Raw genomic sequence first — 14,226 nt, 5'->3', positions numbered from 1 at the left:
AATTAATCATAATTATTGCCTAGTTTCTGTTTCTTCCCCAGGGTGACAGTCCATTTATCCTAACAAGCATGTACCTCTGTGAGATGATAATAATTTTGTCACTCGAATATTCAGCAAATTACTGATGCCGAGCACTGTGTATATGGTGGCACAATTTTATCAAATGTAATCTGCACTTAGAAAGTGAGTTGTTCAAAAATTAGTTAATACCTACGTGTACCTCAGATTCGTTATAAAAAAGACTAGCTTATTTCATTGCTCACTTGCTTAATCTCTTGACCACCTTTTCGTGGACAGGTTATCAGGTTAAACTGTAACCTTCCTTCCTGTTGTTGCTGTTTTTTTTTTTTTTAGTTGAAAATCCAGAAGTGTTGCAAATTTGTAAGTAAGTCTACTAAAAAGTCTAAACCTTCAAAAAGATTGGTCTTCTGTGCTTAACTGTTCTGTCAAGCAAGCATAATAAAGCATATTAATTCAGTAGTGCTATACTACACTACTACTCTTGTGTTGTGAAGCAGTTTCGTCTATCGTATTCTAATCTTGCTTCAAAGAAGCTTATCTTCGTTTTCCTGTGTGTGTTTCTCATATTCTCTCAAATATCAGTATAGCATTACACCGCTGCTAGAACTGCATTCTTTGTTATCATTCCACATAGGGGACTGTTGAAGACAATGAAAGAGACAACTGTAGGTGAAGAATATATTTGGAAATATACTTCCAGCAAACGTCGGAGTAGTTATTACAAGCAGCCTGTATGAAATTTCTTCTCCACCTTTGTTGTCAAGTTAAGCTAATGATGTCTCTCTTTGATGAGTAGGAGGTGTGTGTGATATTACACATCACACGAATAGCTGACTAACAATGACTTTGAACTTAAGCCTACCGCTATCTCATTTTTATTGTGTGTATTAGGCGTTATATAAGTCCACTACACTCAGTTAGTAGTTGCAGCTACTTCCTTGTCCTCTGCCACCATCGGATCTCGTATGATTCCTCTACCACTTGTGGATAAGGCTACTGTTCTACCAGCATAACATGGCCGCGGTAAGTAGCCAAACCCCCCCGTCCTTCCCAGATCACTCTTGTATGTGAGATAAAAATTTTTGAAATTGATTCAAGATTGCAAGTGTTGTCACAGGTAAATAGTGAGCCAACCTTCTAGTGTCCAGCAGGTCAGTTACTCGTAACAGCAGAACAAAACATGTCCACAAACGTTCTTTACTGCTGGCACAGCTAAATTTGAAACCATTGTGCAGGTTGGCGTGAACCGAGCCCCACCAACTGGACATCCGAGACACCTGGCGGAGACATGGGAGGTGATGGTGATTTCCTGTGTTCAGGTGTGTGCTCACATCTCAGTACATATTGAAATTAATGTAACCACTTAACTGTACATTTTCCCCCAAAGTAAATGAATAGTGTTATAAATTAAGATTATAAATAAGATTACATTAAGATATAACTTTCTATATATTTGTCAATTTTTTTGTTGTATCTCGATCGGGGACCTAACGGCCAAAACTGTTAATAAGTTGTAATGCGTGACATCTGTGACTGTAACATATGATCAGTTACAGCTTATCAACAGTTGCCGTATCTCTAGACTGACATTACGTCTGTTGAAAGTTGTCGAGGAATTCGTGGTCAATTGGTGTAACATTGCTTCTCGAATTCCGTATTGTGATATTCCCTGACCGCATTTGTTCAACTATTTTCATCACATTTCACCAGCACAATAGCCTGAAACTGTCAGAGGGTCACCCTCAGTCGCCAGCAGTGGTTGGTAAATGTTTCACAATGCCGATTGCTTGTGCTGGTGAAATGTTAGAAAATAGTTTAAAAAATACTGAGTAAAAATCCTGAGGCAGAAGCGTGCAGTCCAATAGTGGGCGCCGAGAGAGAGAGAGAGAGAGAGAGAGAGAGAGAGAGAGAGAGAGAGAGGGGTGTAGGGGAGGGGGCACAGTCTCTTGGATAGGAAATAACTTCTTGTTATATTTCAACAACTTAACCACTCTTCTGCATACAACTTCCCCCCTCCCATGCAAAGTACTTGCTGCAGAAAAGAATGATAAAGGAACCTCTTACATACGACTAAGTGGCACGTTGCAGTAGAGAAACACGTCAGTTCAGAGACTTAAGTAGGTTCAGAGCTGCCACTGTGTTTCTAGTGTAAGTACACAGTCACAGTATCGCACAACGTCCACATGTGGCTGCAGCGACACTTTCAGAAATGCAGTCTGTAGAGCATGTCGTGATGAGCGATGTCCCAAATTGATGCTCACTATCGATAGTGCGACCAATTGCATTAGAATGTGTTTTTAAAAGCTCTCTCAGTCGTCCCGCAGCCATCTTTTTGAGCCACGGCAGGCTTTGTTCTCAGGTGGTGGGCATTTGCAGCACTTTTATACCAGCTGCAGCTAGCCTCTAGGTTTGTGGCACTACTGAGAAAAGTTTGAATGTATGTGGATTCTACTGGCTAATTGTGGACTTTCACTCTTTCCATATGAACCAATTGTATGTGCTGATTCCAGAGATAAGAATTTGAAGGATTAAAATTGGGAAAAAGTGCAGGCCGTGTGGAACTGGCAGGGCATCGAGGTCAGTGAGGCCCGTTGCACGTAAACCACACGTTTCTTCTTATTTGTCGGGCAGAGATTCGAGAGAGAGAGTGACAGCTGACAAATCGAAACAAGTATCTGCGGCCCACATCGCCATCTAGGATACGATCAGTAAACCCCGTATCTTTAAAGAATTGAACTCCCGTGTATAAAACAGCTTCAGATTACTTGACAACTGAGTCATTGTGTTCAATATTTGATCTTGAGTGTGTAATTAACATTGGGTGAAAGTTGCTAAATGCTCATTATGAAACACTCTATTAGTATAGGCCTGGCAATTTGTGCTCTGTTTAAAGAAAAAGCTGGTTTTTGGTGCACCTCAATGTGATGTCGCTTATCCTGATCCGTGTATCGTACGGTGGTGTAATTTTGCAGGTGCATTCAGTAGTGTGTGTGGATATTGTCTCCGTAGACTGTTCTGAATATAGTTAATAGCGAGGAAGTACTAAATTAAAATGGCAACCCAGATGCCGAATTTTTGCTGCATGAACTGCAAAAAACATAGTAAGCAATAACCTTTCCACTTTTAATCATTTTGTAGGGGTGTCAGTGAGAAAAAGTTTCACGAAGGTTTGAAATTGTGTGTAAAATTTGTCAAAAGTCTCAATTTACGGACAAATAAAGTCTGGATATTTGCATGCCTTTATTATGTTAAACCTTTGACGTAATGTTATACATCTTAATGAGTGGATTATACTACAGTTTAGATTTATAAATTCGCTCACTAATTACATGAAGTACTGGAAATCATATTTTTGTTGCCCCTGTAAACAGTTAGACAGGTAACCTGCAACTGTGTCAGGGTGCCAAGAATCTAGTTAGCCGGTTAGTGATATAGATACAGTGCATCAGAGCCTTCTGTGTACGACTGCTACACACTGCCGGCTAGGATACAGTGGACACAATGTGTCAAGATTAGAGTGCTGCAACGCTCAATGTTTGACCGGTCACGGCTCGTCTGTTGACGGGGGGACCGAGCCGCTCGTGTCCGGCCCCAAACGACTCGGCTCGGCCACGTACTAGCCCCATGTCTGTTGTCCGGATTCTGGACACGCGGATAACCGAGCATGACCGGTCACCGCTGTCGTCTCGTCTCACCTCACCTCACCTCGCAGCACTGTACTGTACAAATCCAACGCCCCTCTCTCTCTCTCTCTCTCTCTCTCTCTCTCTCTCTCTCTCTCTCTCTCTCTCTCTCTTTCAATACAAAAGTAACGTTTCCAAGAGCGAGTACGTGACACAACTAAATTCATAAAGCACTTGGAAAGTAAAGTGATATTTCAGTACAATCGCGGATACAAAACGTAGCAATTTTATGTCTGGAAGTGATCACAGTCTTCTCACAAACGAAAGTCAAGGCGCGATTTTTAATCCTTTGTATTTCCTATTAAAAAATACATACCTGTTAGTACACATCAATTACGCTAGTTAATTATAAATCTATCACGTATCATAACAAAACAGTGCTTTTAACTGCAGTAATTACTCACCTGACAGTCAGTGGCATTGACACTGCAAATTTGTTGCAGTTTGTGAAACCAAAGAACAACTCACTGGATTGTCGGTTCTTTTTAGCCTTCTAATTCAGCTGCCGCCTCTTTAAATAGTCTCAGAAAATGAGCAGTTTTTCCTGCAAGCTCATTATCATATCCTTGCAATCTGTAAGTGGAGTCCTTTTCCGTCAGCAAAGCAGCAACTTCGTGATACTGAGTGTGTAAGGATTCCAGCACAGTGTACAAGCTGTTCCAGCGTGTGCAGACCTCTCGTTTCAACGATGATTTCAAAGACGAGCAGGGGCCACTTTTCTTGATGTCCCTTACAATGCATTTTGCAGTATTTATTGTTGATGCGATGTTCGGAGCACGATTTAACAAGAAGGGATCTTCATCGAAAGTATGGCTAAGTGCTGTGTTTATACAGTGAGCAGCACAAGGAATCCTTTCGTGATTTTCCACAGCCTTTATTACATGGGCAACCTGATCGGAGACAAAAACAAAACTGTGCAAGATGTGCGGCGAAATGTCCCAATCGGCCATTTCAATTTCTTTCATAATATTTACTCCCGTCTTCTTAACGTCACGGAATTTTGTCGTAAATAAAACATTGTTCACAAGAGACCAATCTGTGTTAATGTAATGTGTTGTAAGCGTCAAATAGTGCACCTGATTATGCGAATCTGTCCACATATCAACTGTCGCTGCACTTGTTTTATTAATAACTTCCGCAATAACAGAAGGCATTATGCTGTTTCGCATTGCATTAGCTTGTTCTTTGACATTTCTTCTTATAGTACAGGGATGTGGCATGACATCTGCCACATTAACTTCTCCATAATGAACAGCTAGATGTATTAATTGTTGGCCTAGTTCTCTGAAACCTTCACCGGAAACAGCGCTGAAAGGTCTCGTATCCTTAGCACACATTGCAACACATTTTTCTGTAACACTATTTTTTATCACTGCCGGTATTTCTGAAGGAGCTGTATCTTTGTGAGGTTTCCTGCAACTGTGTTTCTTTAAATGAATGGTTCCCAACAGGAAAGACAATAATGTGGAGCAGTTTATGCACGATTCGTACCCAGTTGACGCACTGTTTTCGTCTACAACCGACAGAAATGTACTCCGTACTTGGCTTTTTAGACCTTCCCGTTCCTTCAGTGTGTAAACATTGGTTTCAATCTTAGGTCTTCCAGCACTGGCCTCCTCACGCTGCATGATCACAGAGAGAGACACACACCACAAATGAGAATCCCGTACTGGTTGCAGTCTCACACGGATAATGACACGTGTAATGTGTTTGAAGTTGCGTGCTACGTATTCGGTCACGGCTTGTATGCTCGGTCACTAGAATTAGTGCGGGCAGCCTATCCAGTTAGGGTGTGCTCGCCCCATCTCGTATTTTGTGCTCGCGTACTCCGTCGTGCAGGACTCTAGTCAAGATGTCCTTTGAGTGCATTGTAGTTTTTGTGTTGTGTTTGGAGAAAGATGTTGGATGTAAATTTTCAGTAATAATTAAAAATTCAAAAGCTTTTGGACATGTTTCAATATGAACGTTTTTCTTGCAAGGAACCTTTCACTAAAGTTGAAAAAAGTATTTTTGAAACGCCCAGTATTTGGGATTACGTAACAGGAACTACTTACGTGACTGCACCAAGTGTGTCAGGCATTTGCAGACACAGTAAAAAGGAAAATATTGGAACTGCAGATGTGAGTTGGACATGCTAATGAATAGGGTAAATTTAAGTTCCTTTGAAATTTAGAGGGTTTGTGAAGTTATTGACCTGTTCTTTTGCCTCATAAGTTCCTTGGATGTTTCATCTTCACCAATATTAGTCATTTGAGTAGTAGGTTCTTTCAAAAATTACTTGTTCAGGTCATTTAGATTTCTTGAACTTGACACGTACGGTGATCTGGTTTCGAGTAGTAATTTTGATTACTAGTATTACACAGCTCAACAACAATTTTACAAGGTTCAACACAAACGAATAACAATTCAACGGTTCAAACATTCGAAACTGGCAGAATGAATAATAGCTTTCCACTGAATGAAATGTGTGCTACAGATTGACTAAGAACAATGTGACTGAATCCTGACATTACAGTATGATAACCGAATGCTGGCTACATATGGCTTTGAGTGCAGGATCTGTGTAAAAATGGATGTAATAACAGAAGTTACAAAATTTAAAAATCCAAAAGTATTACACACACTGAGATGTCCAAAGCCTGCCAAGAATTATTAGATTTTCTAATTTGAATGTTTCACAGAGTAATGGGTTATTTTAATAAAATTATATATTTGTCCGGTGGCCATTGCAGTCTAGTGGGTGCAGTTGTAGAGTTCACCCTGGAGGTCCTGGGTTTAGTCCCAGTCTCTCCGGGATGGTTCCAGGTTCGGTCAGTGTGCTACCAGTCGAGTGCCGGCACCTTTGCCGGGCTGCTGCGCCACTGTTCCCTTCCTATTGCTGCAGTGAAAAAAGGCTGTTCTCTCCCTGCAGTCGGGCCAGTAGCCTTGCACCACAGACTTTACCTTGAGCTTATATATTTTTGAAAACTAGGGCTGCAAAATTGTAGCAGTTAAATTTGGACAGAGTTCTATTTTAGGATTCAGACATTCTAGAATACAATAATTTTGCCCACCTCCGTAGCCGAGTGCTCAATGCAGCTGAATGCCCCACGTGAGAGCCCAGGGTTCGATTCCCGACCGGGTCGAAGATTTTCTTCACTCGGGGACTGTCGCCCTCGTCTTCATCGAACTGCGAAAGTAGTGTCGAATAGAGAGACCTGTGGCAGGTAGCGGAACTCTCTGAAAGGGGATGTCTGGCCACGTATGCCGTATTCACATTCCACAATAATTTTCGATAAGTATAACATTTTAAATATTCATTTTTAGCAAAATGTGAAACATATTTGTTTGAAATGGGAATATGTTTATCAGTCTTGAAATAGAGTTATTGGCAGTGTTGAATTATGAACAACACACCATTTTAATGAATTGTAAATTTAGAGTAGTTCACGAAAGGAAATGTAACCTTAAAAACCAATGTTTTTATCAGAAGTAGTCTGAAAAATAAGAAGTGAATAATGAAGTATAATGAAATAAAGCTCGGATAATAATTTACCAATGTAAAGTATTTGTGGTATGTGCATTATGTGTAGAATAGAAAACGTCTGAGGAAAGACAAATTATTTTAGGAGTGTGGTGGTGTGGGGGGGGGGGGGGGGGGGGGGGGAAGGTCAGTTTTGCGTCACCTCCGTAGTTAGTGTCGGGTGTGTCTTGCCCCGAACATTTTTCTAGAGTTCAACTGATTCGATTGTAATACGTCACCACACCACACTACACTAACCCGTACAGATGCGATCCACCCGTACCTCTTGGCATCGATTCAGATCTACTGACACATTAGCGACCATATTTATTTTAAAACTATTTGCGACCGTCACCATTTGCGGCGTGCTGTTTTTCAGATTGCGGCATCAACTTCGGCACGCCCCAGGAAGTACTGGCGCACCGCAAAGCGGAGCACAGCCGGCCCGAGCCCCCGCCGCAGGAGTCGTCGCCCGCACAGGGCAGGGGCCGTAACGGCCGCGGCAGGGGAGGCGGCGCGTCGGGCCGGGCCGCGCCCGTGTCGCCGCCCGACGGGGAGACTATAAAGCGGCAGGCGATGGCGGCGCTGCGCGAACTGGGCGCGCAGAGCCGGCGGGGCGGGGGTCGCGGAGCCTCGCAGGCCAAGTGGGGCATGCGGTTCCCGCTGGCTCCGGCGTCTGGCACGGAGGGTGCCGTCAAGCTGGAGAAGGGGGGCCGCCTTCAGCCTGCCACTGGTGAGTGCTCGCTGCAGTACGTCTACTGCATGTCATTTCTATTGTGTTTCCCAGTATTTACGACAATTGTCGACTGAGGTGAAACTGAACCTACCGAAAAGTATGGCACGATTACTTTTTTCCCAATTCTTTCCAAGTTTCTGCATTATTAGCCGAGTTAATGTCGTCATTTTGTTCTCGCAGTGTTAAGACAGCTTCCCAAGTTGTCACAGTCTGGAGACTGCTCAATTTATTCCAAATTGGTGGCACGATACGAAAACTGAAAACTTCTTTGTTTGTCATAACTGAAATTCTGTGCTAATGTTTCAGTTGTCGTTAATCGATAGAAACGTCAGCCGAGATACGTCAGTAACTTCTGCCATACTTTGCCCGGACAAAATTCAGTTTGTTTCATAATTCTCTGATCAAAAGTAATTATTTGGTGCACATTGTAACAACATTGGTCGATTTTTATTTTGGCATTCTCATAGTGATTTGTTTTTGTATATTTTTAGCCCTGGCACCCCTTTCAACTCGGTTCAGTCGGTGTATCGTAATGCGATTTGCTTGTGCAGAGAACCGCAAGTAGTGTGGGACTTTGAAAGTCGTTTGGATGTCCTGAATATCTGTACAATTGGCCGTCAGTATAGCTTAAAATAACGTGAAACTTAATTTCTTTGATCGGCAGTCTCGTCTGGATGTTGGCCCTGCAGTATAGCAGACGTGTATCAGTCTCGGCACGCTAGCGTAGTGAACGGATTCGACAGTTACAGATTTGTGTATGTTTTCGAGACGGAGCCATATTGTGTTCTGTTGAAGTGAAGGTGGCAACACTGATGCAGTGAGATAGTTGAGTGCATTTAACTAGTGTAGTTTTCACTTTAGAAACCTAACAAACAAACATTACACCAAGTTTTAGTTAATTGTACACAAAGTTAAAAAACCGCACTAGTCAACATATGAAACTGTGTACCTGTACTGGACTCGCATTCGGGAGGACAACGGTTCAGTCCCACGTCCGGCCGTCCTGATTTAGGTTTTCTGTGATTTCCCTAAATCGCTCCAGGCAAATGCCGGGATGGTTCCTTTCAGAGGGCACAGCCGACTTCCTTCCCCGTCCTTCCCTAAGACCGATGACCTCGCTGTCTGGTCTCCTTCCCCAAACAACCCCCCCCCCCCCCCCCCCATCAAATGTGTACCTGTAACATCAAAGAGCAAATGCCCACAAGGTATGTAATCCCAGTGAGTTGTGTATTTGGGTATTTTGTTATTATAAGTCGCTGTTATTAATGACATTTAAAATAAGCAGTAGGTAGATCCCAGAGTGTAAATTCTGTTTCTTGCCATTAGCAATTCCAACTGTCAGATAAAGGAATGTGTGTGCGGTGTCTGTCTGAGACCAGGAAAGTTGAAACATTGTGGAAAGAGAAAGATGACGTTAGCTCAACTGGAAACACCAAAACGTGGAAAATACAAATTTTCTTGAGAGAACTGGAAGTATTGTACACTTTTGCCTCTTTGAGTAGTCACATTGATCCAGTATGATCATGTGTTATCTTCTCAGCCTTTGTCTAAGAGGCACCTTAAACCCCATATTTAATATGTACTCCATAATCAGATTAAAGGATTCACAGACAGTTTTTAGTGTCAAATAAGTATTTATCCTTTTAGGTCATCTGTGACATTTTTAATGAAAAAAAAAATTACACGTAGATGGTAGTTTAGATTTTGATCTAATGTGGACGATGAGGTGATACGACTTGGAGTAAGAGCACAGATGAGATGAGGAAGGAGAATTTAGTTGCATCGTAGCTGAAAGAATCGTGGCAGCTACTGTCTCGTTCAGTGTAAGGAAAGCACCGAAAAATCTAGTCGGGACAATTGATTGTAGATTCCAATCTCTTCCCTCCAAGGAGATTCCAATGCACAAACTTGATCGATAACGTCACACGAGTCTGTATCGAGCCTCGTGATTCTTATTGTTTGTGTTCTTATGTTACTAATGGAAAGCAGCAGCAGTGAGCACATTTTTAACGATACAGTTTACTACTGTCAAATGTTTCTACGATTGAGCCAATTATGATGTATCAGTGAAGTGTTAAAGGACCCAGGCTGTGGGCTGTGGGTTGTAACCGCGTTGACAACTTCATTAGCGATCTGTCACACCGATGCTTTTTGTGTGAACTTTCACATCGATTATTTCCTTACAGTCACCTCGTACTTCGCTATGCTGCTCGTACTGAGGGACTTCTTCTCCGTCGGCAGAGGGGTGAGGGCTGTAAGAAAGTTCACATCTACACCAACTCGCTACGAAATGATGCGGCTGCATTTTGAAGAACTTTTCTGTATTTTGTTGCTCTGGCATAACAATTACAGTGTCGAGTGAATAGATGTTCATAATTGGTACGTGAAAGCAGTCTCTTTATAGACACTTAGATCAGAACAAAATGACATTTCTCTTCAGCTTCTTTCAGCTGTTTCCCGACAGAGGCTACCTCGTCAGCATCGCCGAGCCTCGACACCGAAGTATAGACGCCACCGTCACGGCGTCGCGCCTCGCTAATGTCCTACGTTCGTGCTTCTCACATTGTCTGCACGAATCAAAATAAAAGAAGACACAGTGGAAAATTCTCTACGTGTTAACTTAAACAATATTTTTACACAAACACATTTCGTGTGATTGCGAGAAAGAGGTGGAACGACCCGGTGTACCGTAGCAGGCTGTCATCAGTTTAAGTACGCGTCAATTTATACGTAGCAGCCTTAGACAAATGGTGACTGTACGCGTTTTGATGCGGCCTTAACCCTTCAATCATTTAGTACGTTTCTAAAGTGAATGTTACACGAAAAGTGCTATTTTAAATCTGGTGAGGTATAAAACATAAATTAAGACACCAGAAGAGTTGGGAGCGTAGTTGTGACTAGGTACAAAAATGACGAGGAAGTAAATCTGACTTTCAGTACTCATTCGACCCTCAGTTTTGATACGCACCATATATAACGTGTCCGCCTGCAACCCTGACAGTTTTGTGTGACACGCAGTTGTCGAGTATGCCGGTCGGTTCACCGTGTTTACTACACAGGTTTAAGTGTGCGCGTTTCTCCTCAGGTCCGCAAGGCGAGCGGCCCGGGCCCGAGATTCGCTTCCCTGGAGAGGAAGCGCGGAAAGAAGGCGGGAGCCGGCAGCGGGGGCGACGAAGCGTCACCCGGTCCGTCGCCGGCGCGGCTCGACGTGTACGAGTTCGCCGACGAGGAGACGTTGGCCGAGCGACCGGAGCTGCAGAGGCGGCCGGCAGGGGGGGCTGCCGTCGCCACTCCGGACACCACCGCGGGTGCCGCTTCCACAGCCGAGCTGGCCGAGGCACGTAGGACTGCACCGGTCTCGTGTTCTGCCAGCCACACTCGCTAGCAGCCTGTTGGTGTGCGAGGGGCGGACCGTTCACTCGCTGTTTCTCGATTTTGTTTGCTTCACTTTGTTTCCAGTCGGGTGTTCTCCTTTTTTCCTTGTGTACAGCTCCCTTTTGTCACATGTTCCTTTAATTTTGAAAGGACTTTTATAATGGTGACTGTTTCTTCATAATAAGAACTGATTGTATCCGTACATGAAAGTAGCGGATTTTCCACATACTAATCATTCCAGTCCCAACATTCTGTATTGTATAGCTTTAAAAACAGAATCCTAGTAAGTCACTTTCAGTTAGTTTCACACATAAACATCTACCTGTGCCCCACGTTTACAACTAGGAGCTGGGCGTGTCTTACCCCCGAGCATTTTTCCAGTTTTTGGTTTGGTTGAAATGTGTCGCCACTCTACACACTGACTGGTACAAAACAGTTGCCATCAGGGCTGTCATGTTCAGTCCCGAATATCGTTACATACATTTAGTTGCTGATTATTTTTACATTGTTAGCTCAGTCCAACTCCTCACCCCATTCTTATGGATGCTAAAGATGTCTACCATAATTGTATATTTCGCATGCTAGTTACAGTCATCTTGTTTGGGCAAAAAGGCATCAGTCCTAAAATTTAATATAATCACACTCTTACAGAAGATATTGAAAACTTTGTTAGCAGAAAGGTGTATGTTTAAGGCTACTTCCACGTGTTTTGAGTTTGTGGTTATCTTCATTGGTTTTTTCACTTCTTTAGGTTGTCTTTGTCTCCATTTCTGGTTTGCATTAGGCCTACTTATTTTTAATGCTGTTACTCAACACGTCAATGAGAATCTGAAATCACTCCCCTCTCTTTTTAAGAATGTATGTGCTACCCAGTTTCTTTTTATTTATTGCACTCATCTACTGTCTATGCTCCCCACTCTTCTCAGTAGCTACTCATTTCTCACACTGTCCATCCAACTTATTTTTTCCATCCTCTGCCTCCAGCCTTTGCTCTACAGTTCTGTCTCATTGTCCTTGTTTCAACACCATACTGGAGGAGGCTAATCCGTATGAAAGATTTCGTCAGATTTTTCTTAAAACTTTTGTCGACATTTCTGCAGGACCTCGCCTAGTATGACGGTGCGGGTCTCCCGCATCGTTCCCCCACGCTCTGTGAAGGAGTATAGGACTTCATCATCATCATCATCATCATCATCATCATCATCATCTGCAGAAAACTTGATTTTTCTTATAACGTACGTCTTTCGGCATTGCTATCTTCGTTTTGATTTCTGTGCTGCACTTTGTCACAATCTGTTCTGCTTCTTGGAGGTTTAAAGCATTTCACGTTTTCTAATGTTCTCCGATCAGCATTATCTTTACCCTTTAATTTACTTGTAATGTCATTACTGATTTATATGTTGTATCGATTTTCATTCCACAGCTATTTGCTTTACCTTCAATAACCTCCACTACTTCCTGCAATATTTTTCATTTGTTGCTATATAGCATTACGTGGTTGGCAAATCTCCAAATGTTGTATTCTTCACCTCAGATTCTTATGCCAGTATCATCTATTGGGCAGCCTTGTCTTACTTCTTTTCATAATCAGTCTCCTCTCACATTCACTGGCACTTTTTGATTTAAGTATACTGAGTTTGTAATTCACTTGCATTTCCAATCCTCTCTCTTTTCCCGTGCCACACTGTCATATGCCTTCTCTAGGTCTATAAAATGAGCTGCAATTGCACTCTTTTAATTTTCCAGTGTGATTGGTGGCCCTTGCACATTGAAGAATTTGAGTTACAGAGTTGTTGGTGGTGATGTTTAAATAGTTTTCCCACCTCTGTAAAATTTCCTTGCCATCTTTGTACACTGACCATAATTTTATTTTATCTTTGTAACTGTATTGTTTTGTAATGACGACTTTTTGTTCACGTACCACAAATAGAGGACAACACGCCCTAACGTGGTTGCAAATACTCCTTTGTGATTCCAGACAATATAATTTATGTACATTAGTTATATACAGAGGTTGTGCACAACTTACAAAACTGAAAGGTTGTGCTGCAACTGCAGTGAGTATTGTATCCACTGTTAAATTTATCGTACGTTTGTTTCAGATTAATTACGTAACATTAAGCTTATCGTGTCTCGTATTTGTTTCAACAGATCTGAAGACATTTGTAAATATAGACAAATTCGACAATAGACTATAAATAAATAAAAAATTGAATAATAATTCACTTGTCAAAGAAATACTACTTGACACTATTTGAAGCTTTCGTAAATCGGTCCACTACATTTTCTCCTTACAGAGAAACATTTTGGGTTAACACGCATACGTATTCCCTTTTAGGAGAAGGAGAACGGTGCGAAAAGTGTCGAGCAGACCACTGCGTCGGAGCTCTCGAAAGAGGAGGCAGTTCCCCGGTCGGAGACGGCGGGAGGGGATGCGGTCGAGGGTGACCGGCCCTCCACCGGGAGACCCCAGCGGCGCGAGAGGCGGCGCAAGTCGTGTGCAGACTTCCCTTCGGACCTCAGCGACGTACTGGACGAGTCCGACAGTGACGGCGAGCCCCGGGCCACTCCGGTCGCCCGCACCTCTGCCGCGCCCAGGGGAGGTAGGCGGCCGAGGCGGGGAGCCGGTAGGGGGGGCCCCGGGAGGGGCGGAGCCGGCTCTGCGAGACGGCGCGGGAGAGGGCGCGGAGGCGGCGGGGGGAGGAGGCCGGCACACACGGCTCTCGCCGTTACCGGAGCTGCCCCGCCCGCGCCGGTCGCAGTCTCGGCGAGCAGCGACGACGACGAGGGCGACGGCCCGGCCCTCCCGCCGGCCAAGGTGCCGTGCAGAGCGACGACGCCCGACGACTCCAGCCAGAGCTCCTGCGACGTGAAAGGAGCGGCGGCCGGCCCCGTGGGTGCCGCGGCCA

At 43.5% G+C, this 14,226-nt stretch overlaps 1 protein-coding gene across 4 annotated transcripts in view; it reads left to right on the top strand.

The window, feature by feature from the left end:
• The window catches only part of LOC126212874 (uncharacterized), a 95,152-nt gene extending 81,248 nt beyond the window's left edge, over positions 1 to 13,904 (top strand). For all 4 annotated transcript variants that reach the window (XM_049940369.1, XM_049940368.1, XM_049940371.1 and 1 more), the window contains 4 exons: positions 1,257 to 1,340; positions 7,586 to 7,939; positions 11,028 to 11,279; positions 13,656 to 13,904. In XM_049940369.1, coding sequence (XP_049796326.1) covers positions 1,257 to 1,340; positions 7,586 to 7,939; positions 11,028 to 11,279; positions 13,656 to 13,765 — 800 coding nt within the window. In that variant the 3' untranslated portion in view covers positions 13,766 to 13,904. The remainder of the gene's footprint in view (positions 1 to 1,256; positions 1,341 to 7,585; positions 7,940 to 11,027; positions 11,280 to 13,655) is intronic.
• Positions 13,905 to 14,226: the final 322 nt, after the last annotated feature.

Source organism: Schistocerca nitens, chromosome 11 (genome assembly GCF_023898315.1).
Source record: "Schistocerca nitens isolate TAMUIC-IGC-003100 chromosome 11, iqSchNite1.1, whole genome shotgun sequence".
Taxonomy (NCBI): domain Eukaryota; kingdom Metazoa; phylum Arthropoda; class Insecta; order Orthoptera; family Acrididae; genus Schistocerca; species Schistocerca nitens.
This window is presented reverse-complemented; position numbering and strand designations above follow the sequence as displayed.